This window comes from Lethenteron reissneri, chromosome 36 (assembly GCF_015708825.2).
Source record: "Lethenteron reissneri isolate LAM-NWPU_2019-01 chromosome 36, ASM1570882v1, whole genome shotgun sequence".
NCBI classification, from domain to species: Eukaryota; Metazoa; Chordata; class Hyperoartia; order Petromyzontiformes; family Petromyzontidae; genus Lethenteron; species Lethenteron reissneri.
Window position 1 is genome coordinate 10,251,795 of NC_083814.1, and position 22,904 is coordinate 10,274,698.

Here is a 22,904-nt window from a genome sequence, read left to right on the forward strand (position 1 = left end):
AGCTCCTATGAAGGCCGGAACGGACACACGAGGGGGTGGGTGGCCAGCATCACAACCGGCCGCCTTTGTCTCCCCATTGGAAATCTTTACACACCACACCAGGTACTCATTTGAGGCTAAGTCAACCTCAGCGAGACCAAAGGACCAGTTCAGATAATCGTCACTGGTGTTGGCTGCGAGCGGGATTCGAACTCGGGTCGCCGGGTTTGTAGCGCAGCGCGCTAACCGCTACACCACCACTCCACTACGCATACAAACTTAGCCGTGCCCGTAATGGTCGAGACAAAAGAAAACACCACAACAAGACCAAATCGTCTAAAGTGCAATTAATCCTTCAGTGTCCGAGCGTGGGTCACAAGACGGAGCAAAGCTCTTCACCCGCCAGACAAATCGCCCTAAAGCCTGGGGGGCGTCTAAGCCACCAAAGTCGCCCCCCATAAGTCACGCAAAGGCCTCAACCCGCTCCTGCCCGTGGCCACACTCCGACCGGGCGGCGCTCCATACCTCAAGTGGCTATCCCTCTTTCCACCGACAGCGTAAACAGCCCAGAGACAATGGCGAAAACGAGACGAGCGGCCGACTTCTGAGTAATTTCAGAGACCGTGGCGGCCCGACGTCTGGCGTGCAGAACCATCCGCGGGTTAAGGGAGAGGCTTGCGCTCGCAGTGCACGCGCTGACATCGGCGTGCGTAAAAGTCAAACACTTCTGCTGCTTCGCGCGTATTGAATGTCGCGACTGTTCTTGATTAAAAACCAAGGTGAGAGACCACTGACACCCAAGTCTCTTTTTCAACCAAATGCTTTTCATATCGCCGCAGATTCCGCAGGTTCTTGTGCCTCTACAGTAATGCCTACATATGCACCGCAACAAATGCAACCAAAGCAAACAAGGGAGTATAACCACACACACACACGCATGGATTCTGTAATGCTTTGCAACAAGTGTTTGCCCTTGCATGTAAGTTTTCCAAATGAATGCGCTCTATTTGAGTTAAGTCGCCGAGCTAATTATTCACGCTCTACTTCATCCTTACGATACGCAACTACAAAACGTAACATTGAATGGAACTTGTAACCTTTCGTTTGAAAGCCAGGCGCTCTTACCACTGCACCAACCCAGCCTGTACTGCTTAAACAACAACAACAAAGGGGGCAGGGTGGCACGGTGGTAACACTTGTTACCCGTGGCGAGAAGGACCTGGGTTCAACTCCTGACACAGGCGCCTTTCTGTACGAAGTTTTTACGCTCTCCCCCTGTTCTGCATGGGTTTCCTCAAGGTTGTCCTGTTTTCTTGAATAGTTAAAATAAACCACACAATGTTACTGGTATTGGCCAAATAATCCAAATGTTGGAAATGTATCTGCAAATTGCTCAATATGATTGCATCTAGCAACATCGCCCACTACTGTGAAAGCTTGGCAGGAACGCTCTTGAAATAGTCTCGAGACCCAGCGATGCCTTCCTGGGTAAACAAGCGCAATTATGACAATAATAACAAACAATGGACATCAACTGATGCTACATTTAACATTAAACACTCGGCAACCAAGACATTGCAATTTTCATCGACGTTAATCCTCGGAAGCCAAAGCATTCCGGTGAACACATCAACCGACCTGGTGCCGTCACATCCAGGTCCAATTTCACTCGCAGCCTCGGTAGCATTTTAATTTATTTGCCTTTTTTTGTCAACTTGCACAGAGGGGCGGGGGGGGGGGGGTTTCCATTTCACAGGAGAGGCCATAAATTGCAGACGGGTCGCCAACCCGCGCCATGACCCTGCGACCCCGTGACCCTTAAGGAGGCGAACGTCTCTATCGGAGGTCAGAGGCTCGGGGCCCCGCTGGGCTTGGCAGGTGCTCTTTTCGCGGGTGACGGAGCACGTCTCTCGGTTTGGGTTTATATTTTTAAACAACGCGAGAATTGTTTTTTCTTGCCGTCCATCCGAAAGCGCACTTTTCGCTTGACTTTGGCGTGCCAAAGAATGTGCGACTTTGCAGAGAGACTCGCTCTCTTTGCGACTTTGGAAAACAAAAAACACTCAATGGACGCGCACGCCTCCTGGCGCAGCCAGCACCAGGCCCGGGTGGGCTTTGTCTTCCCAGCGATCGTGTTTACACATCACGGCAGGCACTCAGATGCTGAGTCAGCCTAGGAGCCGTCTAGGACAGCCACGCAAACCCACTTGTCATGCTATTTATTGGCAGACATTAAACCCTGGTCAACGAGATTATAGTGCAATGAGCGAGCCACTGCTTTAATACACACGCACACACAAACCAACCCGGTATTTGGAGATTACAATTACTGCCCTTTGACAGCCCAATACTGAATTTCGATTTAAAGCTTTCGTGACTGCAGGGATTCATCTTCTTGGTTCTTTCGGTAAAGTCACGTAGAAGGGAAACAATAAAATAAAGAAATAAAAACATAATAAAATAAAATTCTCACGACGGATAAAGGCGTTCCCATAGGGGTGAAGTTTTACCATCCTTCACGCCGGTCAGCATGGGTTGGTGAAAGTGGAGCCAAGGACCAGTTCAGGTATCACTTTGCCAATTTATTTGGCGGGTCGTGTAAAACTTTGACTTCCAATAAGGGGTCGCCAAGCCGGGAGGTGTGGACCAAAACTACGACGACTTAAGGCCTTTGGTGTCCCCTCACTTTCGGGGTGTTACAGGCAAGGCAGATGGAAGCCCGAGCATTAAATATTAACCCACAAGCGGAGACATGCACACATGCACGCACGCCCACTCGCTCACATGTCCAAAAACACAGGCACGTGAGAGCGCGTGAATTATTCACAGCGCGCCAAGAGGCCTGAGGGGCATGTGGCGAAAACGAGCGTATGGCGACCGAAGTGAGCCCACAACAAAAATTATGGGCTCACTTCGACGCAGCTTCCGTGCTGGTGATGTAAGTGGCAGGCATGTGGCGATCCATAACCTCCCCGTGACTCAGCGAGCCGTCGCAATTGGCGACCACGAATCGATTCAAGAATCGATTATTTATCAGTTCTAATTTGAACCAACACATTTGTGCAGTTTAGAAACTTGCTCCGTCACGCTCGCCCCATCGGGCTACAAGTAATGTTTGTACGTAACACGCACATAAGCGAACTTATCGATCGATTCTCAAGACGAATGGATCGACGGATGTAGTTGCGAGCGTAGGAATCCATTTTAAATGTCTGCTGTAATCGTACTGAGTGCGTTCGCGTGAGGCGGCGCTACGGCTGGCTTTAAACGGCAGAAGAAAAACGTGTGCACTTTTGACTAGCGGCTCTCAGAATCAGAGCCTCAGCCACTTTAAATCGGTCGCACGCCAGATCGTTACGCAAGCCACAGCCTCATTAAGCAAAACGAAAAAAATCCGAAGAAGCTTAAATTGTGCGTGCTTGTAGCGTCCGGAAAAAAAAAACTGGCCTGGGCAACAAGATTATCAAAGATTATAATGTCATTCACTCGCTGTTTCCAGGATTACTGCTGTGGTGACTCATTCCAGGCCAGGGGGACGCTTAACAGCAGTCAGGGTTTATACGCCAGCCAAGAACGCCACGATCGCTACAACACACTCGGGCAACTTTAGGCCAAACATCGCCAGCAATTGCCACTTGCAACGCATTTACCATGAGCAACTCTGCCATTCTGCTCCAGCAATGCCGCAGAAGGACAGAGTTCTGTCTGGCCAACGAAAATAGAGTCTTTCTAGATTTGAAGCTTTCGTGACTGCAAGGATTCATATTCTTAGGTTTTTTCGGTAAAGTCACGTAGGTAAAAAATTAAAATTAATAAAAGTAAAATTAAAATAAACCATTATATATACGGAGTGGTATCTCTTGCAATCTCTCGTTTACTTGATACAGCTATCGTGCTGTGACGGTTCCACCTGAAGACGGAAGCTTGTGTTGCCTCCGAAACGTCGTGATTTTTATTTTAATTTTACTTTTATTAAGTTTAATTTTTTTACCTACGTGACTTTACCGAAAAAACCTAAGAATATGAAAATAGAGTCTGTTGAGAAGTCTGCGTTTGATGAACAATGATTGGGCTACCGAGCGTAAAAACCTTGGGCGGTCGTATGACCTCTTGATTCTTGCGCTCACAAAGCACAAATTTATACGTGTGCAGGAGAATCGATTATTGATAATGTATGCAATGATATGCTGTTCTATATAGGCTAATGGAGCAACACAAAACCGTACTCGCATGAGGAAAATAAAATATCGATAAATGAGACAAGATTGCACTTTTACCAACGAGTCTGCCACAGCTATACAAATTATTGGAGAGACTACGTTGGCAGTGATGCACAAGCAAGCACAAGTAACAAACATCTCAAGTCATTCATTGACAACACCGTGACCTGAAAAGGAAACAAGTAGAATGGGTGACACTTGTAGGCACTCGCTCATCAGACGGATTCACTAGCGATCCATTAGCATGGAATAATCCACCACCCACAGATTTCATTCATTCTGGCGACCTGCAGTGACTATTCAACAATTGATTCCCTTTATTTTTTTGCCATTTCGTTGTTACTTTATAATAATACAAAAAAAAAATCGAATTTGTACACTGTCTGTTCCATTAGTGCAAATGCAGCATGATGATAAGATTTGCATATAATCCGAAGAACAATTCGATGCATGCATCACGAGCGTAAAAAAATGTTAACCTACAGCTCGATTCTTGACACTACTCGCCAATAAAACAGTTATTCCACCCGCGTCAGAACGAACGCAGAAGTCCAACGCACGATCCCCCCGCATCGCCTATTTCTCACACCCCCAACAGCAAAGGAGTAACCCATCCTTACTTTTGGCTGAAACGGTCGTGCCGTGGCGGTGTAAGCCGTGGCTCTGCGTGTAACCGGACGCGATGGAAACTCCTTGACCGCCGTAACCGTACCGGGGCTTACGCATGCGGGGGTGGGGGGGGGTTAGACCGCGGTGTTCAGCATCTCTTCCCTCACGCTTTCGCCATTGCACTCCTGCGAGCATCTTCGGCGGTTGAAGAGGGCTTGGGAGGAGAAGAAATGGCTCGATGCGCCGGCATAAACCTATGCGCCGAAACGGGGCGCTACTACGTACGTTTGCGCGATCGGGCGGTGACGGCGGCGGTGGTCACGACGGACTCCTCTCCCGTCACCACCGCCAGCGGCTCTCGGGGTGGGCGCCGCCTCGTCGACGAGCGGCCGCCCCTGCGCCGGTGGCACAACCTCCCGAAGCACAGCAGGGTCATCGCTGAGAGGGTCCGGGCGGCGGCTCGTGGCGCCCGCGGTGGGTGCGGCTTGCGAGTCACCTGGGCGCCGCCATCGTCTCGCCGGCGCTAGCGTTCTGGCGCGCCGCGACACGTGCCCGCCGGAGATCGCGCTCGGCTGCGGTTCAAAGATGGTTCCATCCGCGCGCTGCGCGTCGCGAAGTAATGGGCGAAAGGACGCAAGGACGAATGCCGCCGGTTTGCCGTCCACGTGGCAACTTCATGCTTCCTCGTGACGCCAGACAAAGTTGTGAAAGGTTGAAATGTTGTTGTTGTCGTTGAGCGTTGCAGTTGTTGTTCTTAGAGGAAGTGTTGTTGTTGGAAGTGGCGAGTCCCTGGAAACTGGATGTCAACTTCTTAAGTCGTCCTGACCCAAACGGCCTCAAGCAGTTCAACACGGAGTCTGCCAAATCCCTTTGTTTAACCGAGGATTTAATTCAAAGCTCCGGCGAAAGGATACCAATGGACTTGGGCCCTAAAATAGCGTCGAGCACTCTCCATGAGAAGCACAGAACACTCCGTTACAGGCGGCTAAAGCAGCTTCCTGCAGTATAAGAACCTGCTACGAGTTTAAATAAAAACCAACGAGGCTTCACGCTTTTTCTGGTTAATGATTTCCACCGCAGCTTCCCAGCTCCCACACTCGGGTGGCCCCCCTCGCCTACAGTTTCACCAGCGAGCCGGATAATTTTAGACTTAGCTGTGGCGATCCCCTCGCCAGGGGCACCCGCGGCGACATGCGAGGATCCACGGTGGCACCCCGCGGAGTCCCAAGGGGGGCGAGAGGCAGCTGGGCCTTGTGATGTGGCGAGCCACCCTTCGCCTCCTCCCGACCAACGACCACCGCGCGCGTCCGACAGGTTCCCTCCGCTACAAATTTACGCGAGCCGGCAGGCGGGACGGATAATTAGCAGCGATCAATCGGCACAGGTGCGATGATGATGGGGCGCTGTGGCAGCGAGGCCCGTATCTCATCGCTATCGTGACGGCCGGTCGCGCTTCCACCCCCAGGGGCTCGTCGCTAATCCAAGTTGGCGGTCAAGCCACAGCACGCCAACTCTGCGACTGTCCCCAGACGTGAAAAGCCTCGCTTGCTCGCTCGCTCGCTCAACTCACGTCAACAGACGAGTCTACCGCGTTCGCAGGAAATGGGCAGGAGCTGTTTTTGTCATTGCTTTTCTTGTTTTCTTGTCTTCTTCTTCTACATTCCTCCGGCTTTCACTCGGACAGAAGGGCAAAGGCAACAAAACATGTCCTCGCAACAAGGGTCCCCCGGGTGCGGTAGATAAAAAAAAAATGCTACGGGTCTAAAAAGGGGCTCTTGATGCCTTTAAACGGGAAGAATTTTAAGACGGAAAGAGACGTCAGGAACAATGCGCCGTGCCGTCGTCGTCGTCTTCCAATCGATATCCCAGGTGCGCACGTTGCTGTCGCTCTGGAGATGCTCGCGGGACGATACTCTTCAAGCACAGTGAAGCGGTGGAGGAGGAGGAGCTGGAGGAGATGGAAGCGACGCAGCAGCAGCGTGTAACCCGAGTAAGGCAAAGCCCTAGCTGGGCCAATTCGGGGGCACACAGTACGGTGCGAGCGAATGAAGGAGAGAGAGAAAGCCAGCGTCGTGGCTTCTCCTCCCGCAACCCCCCCCACCACCTTCTCTCTCGTGCCACGGGCACATTCCTAGCGACAATAGGAGGCTTGTGCCGTCCCCCCCACACGCACCTCAGCCACTTAGCGCCACGCTAAGCAAACCCTCGCCCGACATCACTGCCCTCACGACATCACTCCCCTCACGCTGCCGATTCAACGCAAACAACAACCAACTGAAGTGGTGCATCATGGTTCTCTTTTTTTAGGTCACCGTCCAAATAAATTTGAGCCTAAGTGACCGACTGACTGCCACAGTGGAAGACAACTGCGGACCCGTTTCATTTGAATTTAGACTCATCGGCACGAGATAATATTTTGTTACGACGGGTTGTGTAATCGTTTACAGGTTTGATTCTCATAGGGCTGTTTGTTGCTGGACGTTTTAATGTTTGAACCTTTGGGTCTGTGGCTCGACAACTCTGCAATTCGTAAAATCGTGAATCGTTACACGCCTACTGATCAAACTATTTTTTATTTTATTTTACCACTGAGCTATATAGCTCTTTTTCAAAAGCGAGCTGGCCACAGATGATAGCAAAAAAAAAAGTGGCTAATCACGTGGAAGTTGCTAGCAGCCAAATGGAGGGAAAACCCAGAGGACCAGGAGAAAAATCCATGTGACCACGGGGAGAGAGACATGCAAACTCCAAATATACAGCAGGCATCAGGGTCGGGATCAAACCGCACGACCTCCTGTATACCAGGCGAGGTAGTTAACATGTCGCCTACTTGGCACCGATCATGTTGGGCAATGCTCGCTCCACCGTCCCCCACACATCCAGCCAACCCAAACCCCGGACCCCGCCCCTACCTTCTTACACCACCCCACCATCGATCTCCCAGTTGGCGCAACAGACCCCATACATTCTCTCCCTCGATCCACTCCGAGAAAGCGAGGGGCGGGTTTACCTCGCCTAGCACACGACCAGCGACAGCGCTGCGGATTGCCTAACCGTTTGGATGTTATGCCGTTAAAACGTTCGATGCTCCAACTGTAAAGATTTTAAGGTGAGCGCTTGCATTTAGGAAGACAAACAGTGAGGGGGGGGGAGTTGTGGGGGGGAAGGCTCGTAAATAATTGGCGAGAGGTTTTTTGACGATGATAAACTGCCGTTAAGAGACGCTCACCAACCCAACATCCCCCCCCCCACCACCACCATCCACCCCTCCCCGGGGCAACGGTGGCCCTCAAAGTAGCGTCGGATTATTTTTCACACAAAGACTCCGGCGTTTCAGCTTCCAACAGGTTCAACGCACATTAGAGTTCTTTTTTTATTTTTACCGCTCGCTCGCTCGTTCTCTCTCTCCCTTTCGTGGTTAGGACTTTATCCCTTTTCCTGTTGCACCTGATGTAGCTGCACCTTAAATAAGTATAACCCGTAAAAACAAAGTTTTTCACTCTAAATCCTTTATATGCGTGGCGGCTAGAGTCCTCTCGTCCTCTGGCTTGAGATGGCTGCCACCTATGGGTCAGATGATTGTCTGCAGTATTAAACAATTGGTAATTAAATATTTAATTTGTTTTCCCTAAACAGTGTACAATTTTGGAAAAAAAATTTCACGAACATTAATTGTCTCGCACAACGAGTCTGTGTGCAAAATGTCAGCTCGATTGGATCACGGGAAGTGGGTTAAAAAACGACAGAAAGGTTTGCACGGTCGTAAGCAAGCATGCAAGCACGCAAGCAAGCGAACTTAATATAAAGGATTTAAAAAAAGGAAATAACCTGAAAATAAGACAAAATGCTCCTGTTGTGTAGATACGTGTAATGGCTTGCACCTCCCTTACCGACTCAGCGGTTCGATGAAGATGTCACGATTCGGAGGCACGATTCAAATGGTGAAGCAATTCCATGTTTTCGTCTCATTCAGAGCATCACCTTTAAATTAGTAATTTTTTCTGTGGTGTGCATACAATTTTTAATCGGTCTATTTGCATAAATATATTTTTAGCATATCATCCTATTTGCATCTGATTTGCAAAGATCACGCGTGATCAATTCTCACACGTGTACAATTAATGCTCGTGTACCGTGAGTGTAACGAATCGATTTTCATCACCTGAACAAACCCATCTTTAAATGCAGAAGATGCAAAGCGAAGCTGTGTGTCCCCGGCTCTAACAAGCGCGTTTGAAGCTTTGTTAATGGGAAAGGAAGAATCTCAAAGCCAGCGCGCAGTGGGATGGTTGCTCGTGGAGATCACTTTGGACTGGACTGAACACATGGGCCATGGGATGGCTGGGATGAGATGTGTGATGTTTTTGATCATTACGTAGTTCAATGTTAATGTGCCACTTGATTGAGAGAATACTGCTGTGTGGAGTTATCTTGGTGTGGTCTGGCACTGTTTTGTTGTTGTTGTTTTTGCTGCCTTGCCCAATCTTGATAAATCGGACTTACCAATAATTAATGTATTTTTTACTTATATTTAGTGACTTGCTTCTACCATTTTCTCGATTTTGCACTCCTATTGTGTGTTTTTGTATTGTTTGCTGTTGTTCCTGCAGTTTAAATAATTATACCGATTCTAATGTAAGGTGCTTCAAGTGGCCAAAACTTTTAAGCGCGCGATATATACAAATCCCACCCCCCCCCCAACTAAGTTGAAGTGGATACGATTATCGACTCCGTGACTTTTGTAATAGATAAAAAAAATAATGATTCTCGAATATTTTTTAAACCATCGGTTGATAACCCTGGCGGATGACAGCGATGTAAACAGCGACGCGTTACCTCCATCGTGTCGGTCTTTCCTGCGTGCCCTCTCCCTCCTCGCCGATACCACAGACTCCGTCTCAGTTGTGTCCCGGTCCAGATTTTCCCGGCTCCCGGCCGTGTTCCCGCTGAACGGGGTCGGGAGGAGGGGGGGGGGGCGATGATGGTGGAAGGGCGAGGGGGGAAGGAGGTAGGAGGAAAGAGGAGCGGTCGAGGGGAGGGAATGGAATGGGTGAAAATCCTCGGGTAGCGTTTTTACAGCCTCACACACGGTGCCTCGCGTTGTTACAGTGTCCTCGAAATAGCGGGAGCGTTGAGGGGTAGGGTAACCTGCTGTGTATCAGTGTTCTCAACATCATTTCCACGAAAACCTATTTAGCCCATCATACAGTTTGTAATTGTGTTATTGAGTGCTCAGAAAGTCACATTGTCACAATACACATATATCTATAAAAGTTAAGCATAATAACTTCAGTTTGTACGGAGGTGTGGTGGTTTAAGACGGTTTACTGACGAGCACATAATGTAGCTGGGACTGCGTGGCGCGTGACATTTCGCCGCACCAAGGAGACACGGCTGACAACATGTCAGCATTGCTGTGAACGCCGTTATTGTTGCATTTCAGAACTGTTCAAGGAGGTGACCAGCTTGGGGTGAGGCCATCATCCAGCAGTGGATTGATCGGGGCCCATGTTCCGACGGCCCGAGCTATATTGACGAGTTCACCTTAATTTCCTCCCCCCCCAAAATAAACCGAATGGCACCGTTTGGCAACGCCTAAGAGTGGGCAACAGCCTTTCACGGGGGGGGGGGGGGGGGGGGGGGGCGACCGCGTACCAACCCAACGTGCCTTTCTCTCGGCGCAAAAAATGCACGAAACGCTGCCAGAGACCGTTAACTCCCAACCACCAAGGCGGCACCCCCCATTGTTGTTGTTGTGTAAGAGGAAAGCGCCTCGGACTCGCGTCTTTCACCGGGTCAGATACCCGGGGGGGGGGGGGGGGGGGGTGGCTCGGTGCATTCCATTTCATTAGCCAGCAGGGGGAGGCCCAGTGCAGCCGCTTTTCAGATATCCGACCACATACGGTACCCTCCGGGTCCTCCAGTTTTCCCCTCCACATTTAGAATCATGCAGAGTATATGGCTGGGAGAAATTTCCACGTGATAAGTCACTTCTCCTTGATGAGCTATCATTTGCTTAGTTTTTAGTTTCAGGTCAAGCATCGCAGACGGCTACAGCTGCAATGATTCACTCTTTCCCTCGCCCCTCTCCCTTAATGAAGCAATGAAATGTCCCAATTCTAAATTGAAATTCGGTTAGGGAATTCATTTTTTTTTCAACTATGTTGTAAATGACTCTTTGGTTCTTTCGGTAAAGTCACGTAGAAAGAAATTAAATGATAGAATACAACGTTTCGATTCCAACACATACAACCATCATCAGGTACAAATGAATGAGAAAACAAACACAGTAAACTTGGAAATATAACGCAATACAACACAGAAAGTCGGCCAACACAACAATCAACACCCTACCTGGTTGATTACGTTCTTCCAAAGATTGCTAAATTTGTGTGTCTCTCTGTTTGTCTCTGTGTGAGTCTCTATCTGCTTGTGTGTCTGTCTGTGTGTCTCCGTGTCTGTGTTTTGTCTCTCTCTCAAATTTAGCAATCTTTGGAAGAACGTAATCAACCAGGTGGGGTGTTGACTGTTGTGTTGGCCGACTCTGTGTTGTATTGCATTATATTTCCAAGTTTACTAGGTTTGTTTTCTCATTCATTTGTACCTGATGATGGTTGCTTGTGTTGCAATCGAAACGTCGTATTCTATTATTATTTAATTTCTTTCTACGTGACTTTACCGAAAGAACCAAAGAGTAATTCCTGCAGTCACGAATGCTTCAAATCTAATTTATGTTGTAAATGCAGCGACCTCTGGTGGGTCAGAAGGGACCAGGCAACCAGAGAAGAAAAAAATTAAAAGTTGATTATTTTACAAACGATTTGACGCATGTATCGATGGCAAGAACGATATTAACTCACGGACCAATGTATCATTACACATCTAGTGACGAAGCATTGTATCGATACATGTGCCATGAATTATAGAGTTTTGGATAGCCAATGACATTTTAGGTAACTGAAGAACAATAATTGGCATAATGATCACATAACATTTGGTGGTCGGGCAACTTCTGATCTGATTGGAAGTTGCCATTCCAAGTTGCCCCGCTGGGTGGAGCAGGAAACAATTTTGCCTGAATTAAGGCAACCTATGATTATGTTTTACAACAGAAAATCACGCGGAAACAATTGCCAGTGACATTAGCCCAAAAATTGCCGGAGTGAATAGTGGCCTTTGCACAGAGCCTGCATCGGACGCAATGCTCTCATGTATCCTCTGCTATTGCCAGGTCACACCCTGTGCGACTTCGGCCACGAGTCCGAGCCATGCCATCTACGAGTTCGCGTCACGCCCTGCGCAAATCCGTGCCACGTCCTCCGCGAGTACGTGGCACGAGTCCACGTCGCACTCATTTCACGTGTATGCCATTCCCAAGATCCTCGCCCTGTGATCATCCACGGTAGTGCCATGCCAGTTCACGCTATGCCCCCCGCCCCTCTCCCGTCTGTCACGCGCCGTCACGATGCTCACTGGAAGGAGGGCGGTCGCGAGTCTCCGATGCCGCCCGTTCTCTCGCCGGCGCGCGGCCTCAGCTCGCCCTGGCTGTCGGCGCAGTGCGAGCCCGAGTCCGAGTGGGAGCCCTCCGCCGTCACCAGCTCAACGGGGGCGATAGGAACAGGCGCGTTACAAAAACACAAGGAAGACAAAGCAATGCACACACGGGGCGGATTTCTCTAACCCCCTAACAATAATAACGGTAACCAACGAGCAGGTCTGTCAATGGACAAGGCAGCCACTGATCACATCGTTCACCAACGGACAACCGCCTCAGCTGTGTACTTGGGATGAAATGTATATATGTATATTTAACTTCTGTCGCACCGTTATGCAGCCAACCGATGCTAATCTTCTTTCCCCCACACCTCTGATTAGCGTGGTTGGCTACGTACGGTGTGAAAGTTCAACATTCTTAATCGGAGGTACACGTACATAACAAGAGGGGAACGCACAAAAATACAGCAGAGTCAGTCGGCGGCCTATTTTTTTGTACCGCATCCTACCAGTACTACCTCTTACAATCTTTAAACAAACATTTCGGTTTTTTTTTATTCCCGCCGTGATCCAAGAAAGTTATCGCGCACGACTGAGTCCGAAAAGTCTCCCTGTGAGCGCAAGCCAACAAACACAACTCCACACAGCTCCATCCAATCTGATATTTTCCCTTTTTCCAGAATCAAAGACACACATTCACCAGGGGGGGGCAGGCGGGTGGGTCGAGAGGGAGGGTTTCGGGTGTTGGCGTGTAGAACTGCTTTTTGTGTTTAGTTTGTTGTCCTTGCCCCGCACCTCCGTTTGGTTACGTACGTTGCGAAAGAAGTTCAACATACATACGTATACACACGTGTAACGATTCGCCGGTCCTTAAGCCCACGATATACGTTTCAATCGTGAGCACGCAGCCCCTTTTTGTCAATCCACTGCTGGATGATGCCTTGCCTACGCTGTTGCGTGTTACGTGATCATACTTTACCAAATTGGTCAGCGCGGATTGGTGAAGACGGTGCTCACACACATCGGAGCATGGTACAGTACAACGCTGCACTGCCTTCTGCTGACAACGTCGCCACACGGCAGCCAACAACACCGGTCTCACGCATGGTGGTTGAGAGGCCTTCATCTACCAGTGCGCACACCATGGCGGCTGCCGATGACGACATTTGGACCCGCCAGCTCAAGCTGTACATGCGCGAGCGTAATTTGGAGGGGGAAGCGTTCACCAGTCACTTTCATTCAGTTCAGTTCCTCAACGTGGAGAACGATCAATTTTCATTGACTTTGCATGGAGATTGACTTCAAATAGACCGCTGGTAAATTGAAGCAATGTCGATTCCCAATCATCGGGAATTGTCATTTTCCTAATTGTTTTCTCTTCGTCTTTCTCCGCCCCCCTCCCCCCCCCACTTAATTTGAGCTGTGCAGCCGTCATCACGCCATCAGACAAAGTGTCCGTTCGGAACTCTCTCCCCCCACCCGTGCTTGAGAACGGCCCCTGGAAGTAGATACCACAGAACTACTTCTGACATTCCGCCAAGTGCCAGTTACTATTTGCACACTACAAGGCGCACGCATTTCCATATGCCTTGCTGCAGAGAAATTTGCACAGCACGGCAGTAAAACCGATCGCTTTTTAACAACACAATTAAGGCAATTAAAGTGAAAAACAAATATATGATTATTTTGTGTGTCGTTAGTGACCGGTTTGACTGTCAACGCGTGGGTGGCCAATATCCATATTCAAATCCACCGTGTCAACAGTGTTGGCTCCCTGGAGCCATCCATGGCCGCGATTGTACTCACCGATAATTTATCTTTCGTTTTGTTTTTACAGTACATCGTTTAAAATAGTTTTCCTCCGTTTGTTCGATCTCATTCGTACAGGTTTGTTCTCTCAATTAGCTAAATGTAAAATTTTCATAAATGTTAATAATACATTTTTGTACGCACTATTTGATGCACATGTAAATTATATCAATAGAGCCAGAGTTAATTTTAATCGAAGAATCGATGCATCATTACATGCCTACCATGCTGTAAATTCCAATCCAACACCTACATGCATTGGGGTGCCATTCAAATTCTACTTTTGTTATTTTCAAGGTCGCGGCCTCCCGGTTTTAATTAATTTGCCCATTAACCCCGAAGCACTGCCAAGCTTAAATAAAATCCCCTCGATATTTATAGCTTGCTGAATGGAGTTGAAAATGCATGTCAATACGTATAGGCATGGTATAAGGCACATTTAAATTGAAGAATAGGGGAATATGAGAAACATGTAAACAACAACAGATTTACGCTGACATTTTCAATTCAGAGGGTGTGATCCCAAAAAAATGCACATTGAGAGGCACCCTACGATACGTGGTGGTTCAGTGTAGCAAATTAAATGGTTGTACTGTACTAAGCCTAAAACGTCTATGCTCCCCGCCTTCACCAACCCATACTGACAAGCGTGGTGCAGTATAGTCAAACAACAACCCATATGACCTGCAAGGTATGGGGACGCTCTCATCCAGCAGCGGACTGGTAAAAGGGTTGCACATGTACAATACATAAGAGGGGGTGGGGCGGAAATTACGGGACTAAGCCACACTCCATTTGCGGCCCGACAAAAGCCACCCAGACGGCCCTAACCCAACCAAGCACTGCTTCTCTATTGCCCCTTGTACTCTCCCAGCCCAACCTCTCTCTCTGCCTGTTCTCCCTAAATCGCAGCTGAATCAACAATGCCGGGACACAAAAACAAAAACTCTGCCGATGCTTTGGAATTTCCAGGGCACAGCTCGGTAGCCGGTGTGGCTTGCCCATCGCAGCCCGGCCGTGGCGATGTGCGGACGTTTGCAGGCGGCAGAAGGCAAGGAAAAAAAACGGGAGAAGGGAAAATATATTTGTAACGGTCGGACGGCGTGAAGCAATTTGGCAGACTGGGTCGCATTTTTGCGTCTGCAAGCGTTGCGAGGGCGAGAGGGGCCTTCGTTAATGAGACTCCGGTCCATCGCGTCTCTGTAATCCGGGCTCCAGGATTTCAGGGCACCAGTGTCACGTGCTGCCTCGCCATGCGGCCCCCCGCTGAGCCGCTGAGCCCCATGGGGCTCGATTTTTTTTTCTGATGTGAAATGTTTTGCTTAGTTTGTAAATTTGAAAAGTATTTTAAAAAAAGACATTTGCTTACACTGCGACTGTGATTTTTGCAGAGAACCAAATACATTTCTAAAAGACCACTTGTATGTACTGTATATGCATTTTAAATAGTACAGTACATACAGCACACCATACAGTACATACTGGAGGCCAAGTAGGTTTGAAATCGTTAATGTATTAAGGTATTTGAATTGAAAAGGGCACATTTGCACGCTACAAAAACAAGGCGATTATAAAATAACATCGATTATAAATGATCGATACGTAATTCAGCAGTGGAATGATCGTGCTTGATAACGATGATTAACAAGTATTCAGCATCAACGCACATGCTACAAGGAAATTGAGCGGGGTCAGCCAATGCACTCCCTGAAGACCTCATCAGAGGATGGTTTGCTAGTCTGTTTCATTTATAATTGGTTGAGTCGTTTTCAATCACATTCAAACCGAGAGATCACAAGTCAACCCATAAGACGAATGCATTTGCATTCGGAACTATCGACAGCGAGCGGTGCACCACTTTGTGTCGTTGAAGACCCTGGAAGATGACATCCTGGAGATACTTCTGCAAGTCACCTCAGGGGGCCTCTTAATCCATATTCGGGGGACACCTTTTTAATGAGGGCTTTGCAAACAAGGTTTGTTGCGTGTCAGTCAAACTTTAATTTTGGATTTCCCACCACAGACCCACGCAGAGACGAGGCAATCGGTCTCGTCTAAAGACCTCGGTCTGCCCTAGACTGGTCATCCATCATTCGCGCAACTGAAAATGGATCAGTGTTGAGGTTGCCTACGCAAAACTCATAAAACATAATGGACCAATACCCAAAGCACTGCTTATGGGACAATACAAGTCAACAGTGGTAGTGAGAATCCAAAATAGATTATGTTCAGCTTCCAGACACAAAGTATATATCCCATAACCACATCACCTGGTAATCTGCCCTATCTCATCAGATAACAGAAGCTAATAAGAAGGGGGTAGAATCCTGGACAGTGCTTGGATGAATGACTACCACGGATAAAACAGATGTTGTGGGCTGCTGCGCCGTTATGATGTCCGCACAGGGCAGTACAGCAAAATCCATTGTAGTACTGTATCATGCACCAACGTCTCAGCTCCTCGCATTCACCAACTCACACCGACTAGCGTGGTGAAGTATGGTCAAATAGCCCTGCTCCAGCAGTGGATTGACAAATGGGGCTCTGCGCGTACACGCGACACGCTGCAGGACACGTGAGCGTCGAATCCCTGATCGGGAGATTGAAACGACCGTTGAGAACGTCCATTAAAAAAATAAAAATAAACTACAAAACCCGACAGAGCTACCTCCCATATCCACCTGTCCCCCCTCACGTCGTGAAGCAACCCCCCCCCCCTTCTTAAACTCACTTAGGGCCTAAACGGCAAAATTAACCTCCGCCTTAATTTAAACATCCCGGTCAGCACAACGGGCGGCAAGAGGATGGGGTAAAAGCTCTCTCGAGGGTGGGGGAGGGGCAGGAGGGAAACCTTGCCAACAGATGGGGGAGGAGGTGGGCTCACACCCCCGAACACTCCCTCCCGAGAACACTCGTACTACGGCTGGACGGTTCCACTATTCAAGTAATCGATTACCCTCCCGATCGACGCTTCGATGACTATTCACTGTGAGAGGGGGTAAAGGGGCGGAATGTTTTAAATGGTGAGAGGCAGAGTGCAGGGAGCGGGGAAGGTACCTCCGATTAGCACGATTGGCGACGTAAGGTGCGAAAGAAGTTCAACATACATACAGCCTGATAAAGCCCTGATCTTTTCTGGTGCACTGCTCGAAAGTACGGGACCCATCGCTTGCAAAAACTTTCAATCGGCCATTGAGATAAATGTCATAGAATAATTCGAAATCAGTGAGCTATCGATAAATGGATCACCCGGGTTCATCATTAGTTTCCGGCCAGCACGCAATCTGTTCGCTGGAAACGTCGGCGACAGAAAGTGGCTCACTTTGGTCTTTGGTGCGCACATCAGACCAAAAAATTAACCCGGTTGGTTACATACGGTGCCAAAGAACATACGTACACCGCGTCTTCCAGAGCTATATAAATCCCTACTGTGGTGTGCCCAGGGAGGCATGGGTGCCAACTGACGGGACTGTGTAAATCCCGCCAATTAGCCACATTTGCGTCGCATTTCCTCTCCGCCCACCCCCCTTCGCTCACCCGGTGATCAAGGAACACAGCGCTCTAAGTAATGAAGGACCCTCGTTGGAACAAACTCCCTTCACATCGCCGCCCTCGCCATTTCCAACTTGGCGTGACTGTTCAGGAAACTGAACGGCAGCTGCTCTCTCCGCCGAGCCCACCGCTCACTGCACAACCCGAGCTGAAGCTTTTTTTTCTTTTCATTTATTGTTCAATTTTTAATCACAAACCCAGGTGGTCGATTACTCCTGCCCCTTTAAAAATGGTGGCCGCCGCCCCCCACATCCTTCCTCCCCAAGGTGGGAACCCTCCCCCCCTACGAGCCACATCCAACGTGATGTGTCCGATACCAAGAATATCTCCGCGCACCACCCATCACCTCGCGTCCAGCGGGACAACACATGGGAACAGAGGTGAGACTTCCCCCCACCCCCCACAACTATTTTCTGATTAGTCGAGTAATTGCACCAATAATCCGTAGGGTAAATTTAATGCGTTGGTTCCGATTACTTCAATGATCATATAACCCGGCTGTAAATGCAACCTTTGTCAGTGATATCAGACACGACCCCGGATCAATGTGTGAAGGGCTGACGCAGGCAAGACTGGGTCCAACTGATCGGGGTTGTTAACGGTCTCACAACCCATCTGAAGCCATCACTTTTGGTTATCAGAAGGCGCAGAAACATTTACGCATGATTTCTCTGAAGCTGCGTTTGTATGCGTGTATGTACGCTGAACGTCTTTACCACCGTACGTAGCCAACCATGCTAATCGGAGGTGCGGGGGAAGGACAAGAAACAACATATTCTGCTTTATATATATATACGCACGCGGTGTGCGCTTTAAACATTGCGGTTTCGTGGGAACTCACCCACGCCACGACGCGTCCGTTGAAACAGGGCAGCTTGGCATTGTCGTCCGAGATCTCCTCCTTCACGACGCTGCAAGAACAAAGGGGGTGGGACAAGATGCAGAAACGACACTTTACAATCGACGCTCAATTTGTCACTCAACATGTCCCAGGTCGTTGATAAAGACTGCGGAGGCTGGTTGTAATTACCAGCGAAACATCATACTCGAATTGTAATTGTTGCTGGTTTACTCTCCAACACATCGGTGTGCAGAACTAGTAACTAATTGGCACGTTCTGTTTACGTGACGAAACCTGACGAAATGGCTGCGCGTCAGGCGGTGGCGGGTTTAGCGACACATTTATATTTAGGCGATCAAACCCAAAACACCTCCATTATGGATATTGGTCGTGAAAGCCTACTATGTCTTAAATAGACTGGAGCAGGCACGCAACCAATAGCCACAGCCATAACGTGGAGCCACACTGGATATGGTGTGCCGGGTGCGCAATGATGCGTTCAGGTCATTGCGCGTACTGTATCAGTCGCGCAGCTCAAGAAAGTAGCTTCTCGTCAACCGCTCAGAAACCGCGTTATAACGGCGCACGCTCCGCGTGATAAACGGGGTGCGCATTTCGCGTTGTGCGAACCGCGTTGTGTAAACCCGTTTTGTGAACACGCTTCAAGCAAGAACTTACCGTAAATGTTACGAAGAAGATAACCATAGGCAAGGAAAGGTTTTGGGCCTGGGCTAAAACAGGGGCAGGGGAGCCAACAGCACGAACGGCTGGAGGTAGGGAGTTCCATTTTACGGCAGCAGCAGAAGAGAAGCGGCAACTCCCCACCGAGCGGAAGTTGACTGAGGGTTTTGGCAGGAGGCCTTGGCTGCTGGATCAGAGAGGTCGTGAAGTCCAGCAGCGTGATATGAGGGGGGGGGGAGAGACTAGAACACTGCTTGCTAACTTGTGCTGGCACGAGCAAAGACGGAACGGAACTTGACCACAGCACTGGCCAAGGTCAACAGATCCGCCAATGGCGGCACATGCACCGCTGAAGACTGCTGGAAAGGAACCATCGCCAGCCTTGGTCTCGCTTACACCAGAGGCTTTCTATGGCAATAACACGAAGTTGATATGGCACCTTTCAGGACCTCGCCAAATGTTTAACAAGCCAACCATAATCCCCAGTTACCACGAGCGAATTCACTCAAACGCAGCTAATATAAAAATAAAATAAAATTTAGGCATTTTCATGGGTGATGTAAACATGGGCATTGAATGAATGAATGGCAGTAAAGAGTTCCAAATGCCTGGAACATAATAGCAAAAGGTTATTAAACAGCCAGAGGGGTCCATTTTTAACTGAGAAAGGGAGTCTTGTCGATGAAGTGAATGACGTAGGACATAAGGAGATAAGATTTCAGTCAGGTGAGGAGGGAGCAAGGCACATTGAGAATCTTATAAACAATATGTACAACTTTTAAATATATCTGAAAGCAAACCTGGAGCCAGCGAAGCAGTCGCAACCAAACCACGACTGTAGCTTTAATGACCTCAACAGCTCCGCAGCATATCTCAAGTCACGGCACACGCGCCAAGGCATAAAACACAAGCCCTACCACGGCAGTAATGCCACTACAATTCCCACTTCCGGATGGATGACCGCCCAAGCTGCATTGCAGTGCAAAATACATATACAGCCCTTCTGTTAATCCACTAATACACGAGGGCTTCCACATGCCTTGTGCATACCTCAGCGTGGGCTGCATAGGTGTGGAAGCATCGTGGGACCTGCTTTGCATGGTGGTGGTCACCCAATCAAAGCACTATCCAGGCCGAAAACCAGCTTGGCTTCAGAGATCCGAGGAGATCGCACGCATTTCGAGCAATTTGATCAGAGGCCTGGGAAATATAACCGGTACGAAAAACAGTGCTGCGGCCATTCAGGAGGTAATCCCTTGGCACTTAAATGTTCTCTGTTCACTTTTCCCCCAATGCATGGCTATGGGACGCCACCCATCAACACACTCCTCATAACCACACTCCTCATAACCACACTCCGAGCCCCCCCACGCCCCGAGTCAATTTTGATTGGAAGGCTTCAGCGTTTCTGAGCACGGCGGTATTTTTCACCACGCTGTCACTTCACCTCCGCATTTCACGACGGACCGTTTCCCTGTGAAGTAAGCGTCTTCTGTACTTGCTTGCACCCAACCATGCTTTCATCTTCTTGAGCTCTCTATCCTGCGGGCACCCACGACGGCTCACTTGGCTTCCTCCACTCGAAATACTCAAAAACAAAAACCCTCCTCCTCTATTCCAAGCACCCTTGGCACACACATCCCTCTGCACGTACAACATCTTGGGGTTCGGTCATTTCGATGTGCTTCGTATAGAACTTGTTCGCACCGTACATAACCAAACCTTGCTAATCAGAGGTGCGATTAGCACGGTTGACAACAAAGCTCTCTTTGCCCCCGAGGCATGGTTCTGTCGCTACGTTTGCTGTAAGGACAGTTCGTTCTGCATTTTTTTGCTTGTCGCGCGAGAAACCGCGTGCCGTTGTCGTTCGTTTGACCCAGGTTTCCCTCGACGGGCGGACAGACTGCCGTTCTCGAAGGGCGCCTCCCCTCCTTCGATTTCGATCACGTGATCCTTGCCGTAAACGTCATGGCCGCCCTAGGTCGCCTCCAACCGTCACGTACTTCCGGTGAGCACGGTTGGCTACGTGCGGCGCGAAAGAAGTTCAACATACAAGTTGTCCCATAATTCCATTTCTCCATCTAATGGCTGCTCTATCTCACCTCTTCCTTCAAAAGATTATTTTCTCTAGGCAGGTTCCAACTCTTCTCGCAATGTGCACAAAAAATGACAGCTTCTTCTTAACGACATCTTCGAGCAGTCGTCTTCCGCTACCTATTTTATCAAGCACCCATTCGCCTTTTTTCCCTCTCAGCCCATGCTATTTTCTCAGCACACATTCAGAATATAATTTAAAAAAATCTATTTTCTTTTCATCTTATTTCCCTGAACTCCAATTTCCTCAACCGCACGCAGCAACTGGGAAAAACAACTTAAAGCAATTACATTGCACTGTACCGCGAGCCCTTCCGAAAGCGGCTCGCGTGCCGCCATGCCCTCGCAGGGTCCTGTGCCCCCCCCCACCCCCCACCTGTCGGCCACCTGCCCCCCACAAGCCTCCCACCTGTCATCACAAGAGCGAGCGAGCACCGGCGAGCACCGGCGAGCAACGGTGAGTGGTCACCACCCACATCGCCCACGGACGGGCGACCACCGTCATCGACGAGTCTCCCCGTGTTGGTCGGCACAGCGAGGCCGGCTGGCACGAGTGACCTCCGTGGCATCGGCGTGGGGCGTGCGGGAAGGGGAGGAGAAGCGGCGGCGAGGATGGGGGTGTGCGCGTGGGTTCGTGCGCGCAAGAGAAATCTCGGATTCGGGCGGTCACGGACGGAGGTCTGGGGGGAGCTCGGGAGGAAGGAAGCTGTCTGGGCTGCAGGCTCCAGGTCAATGCTCGTGGCTCCCCAAGTGCTGGGTGCGGACTGACTGGCTGGTGGGCGGACCGGCGGGCATGTGGTCCACCCGTGTGTAGGTGGGACAAGCCAAGGTGCACGTGTCGTTATCGCAGCCCGGAGGGACGTGACATGGAGGTTTACAACAAAGTAAAAACAGCATGTATGCTGGGAGCGCGTAACAGTGCTTTGAGAAGTCAATTCAGGTGAATTTGCATGCTCACGCTACGTACAGTGAGGTCAGCGCGTAGCAAACGATTATTTTCACATTCGTATCTGTATAACGTAATCGGTTTATCCGATTACCGGCAACTGCTAGCCGCCAAATTCCCCACAACGGCAGAAAAAAAAATCGATTCTTGAATCAAACCGTGACACCAAATCGCGAGCGGGGCGAATCGTTACGCGTCTAGCACAGTGTAAAACGTGAAGGGTGCATCCACCTGTGCAACTGCTTACTCGAGACAGCCCATCTAGACGATATTGTTTTTGGGCTACTCATCAATGCCAAGCATAAATCTTAGAAGTGGGAGTACCCACACTTTATCTCACCACACGCAGCCTGCCGAATGACTAACTGAAGTGTACCTGTTAATGTGGCATACCTGTTAATGTGGCGGACCTGTTTTGTGGTGTTCCTGTTTATGCCGTTGGGTGGACAGAGGCGGGGAGGGAATTTAATAAAATCGCCCTGTTTCACCTGGCGGATATAATTGATGCATAAAAAAGTAATTGTCACTTTGCTGTAATGAGCAATAGGGCAGTGCTAATTTCCACTGCTGACCCTTGAACCAGCGGTGGAAATTCCACATTACAATAGTGGAACCAGTCTGTCCATAGGATGACCACTCGACTTCGCACAAAGTGATACTTACGTGCATTCTGTAGTCA

The 22,904-nt window shown here is 49.3% G+C and overlaps 1 protein-coding gene across 4 annotated transcripts in view; it reads right to left on the reverse strand.

Annotated features, from left to right (window-relative positions):
• Nucleotides 1-22,904, reverse strand: part of DVL3 (dishevelled segment polarity protein 3) — a 55,668-nt gene that overhangs the window by 19,826 nt on the left and 12,938 nt on the right. For 2 of the 4 annotated variants that reach the window (XM_061566065.1, XM_061566063.1), the window contains exons 2-4: nt 18,505-18,574; nt 12,282-12,406; nt 9,645-9,754 (exon numbers count right to left, since the gene is read on the reverse strand). In XM_061566065.1, the coding sequence (XP_061422049.1) occupies nt 9,645-9,754; nt 12,282-12,406; nt 18,505-18,574 (305 nt within the window). Of the gene's footprint in view, nt 1-5,093; nt 6,926-9,644; nt 9,755-12,281; nt 12,407-18,500; nt 18,575-22,904 lie in introns of those variants that run through there. The other 2 variants (XM_061566064.1, XM_061566066.1) reach the window with 2 other exon arrangements.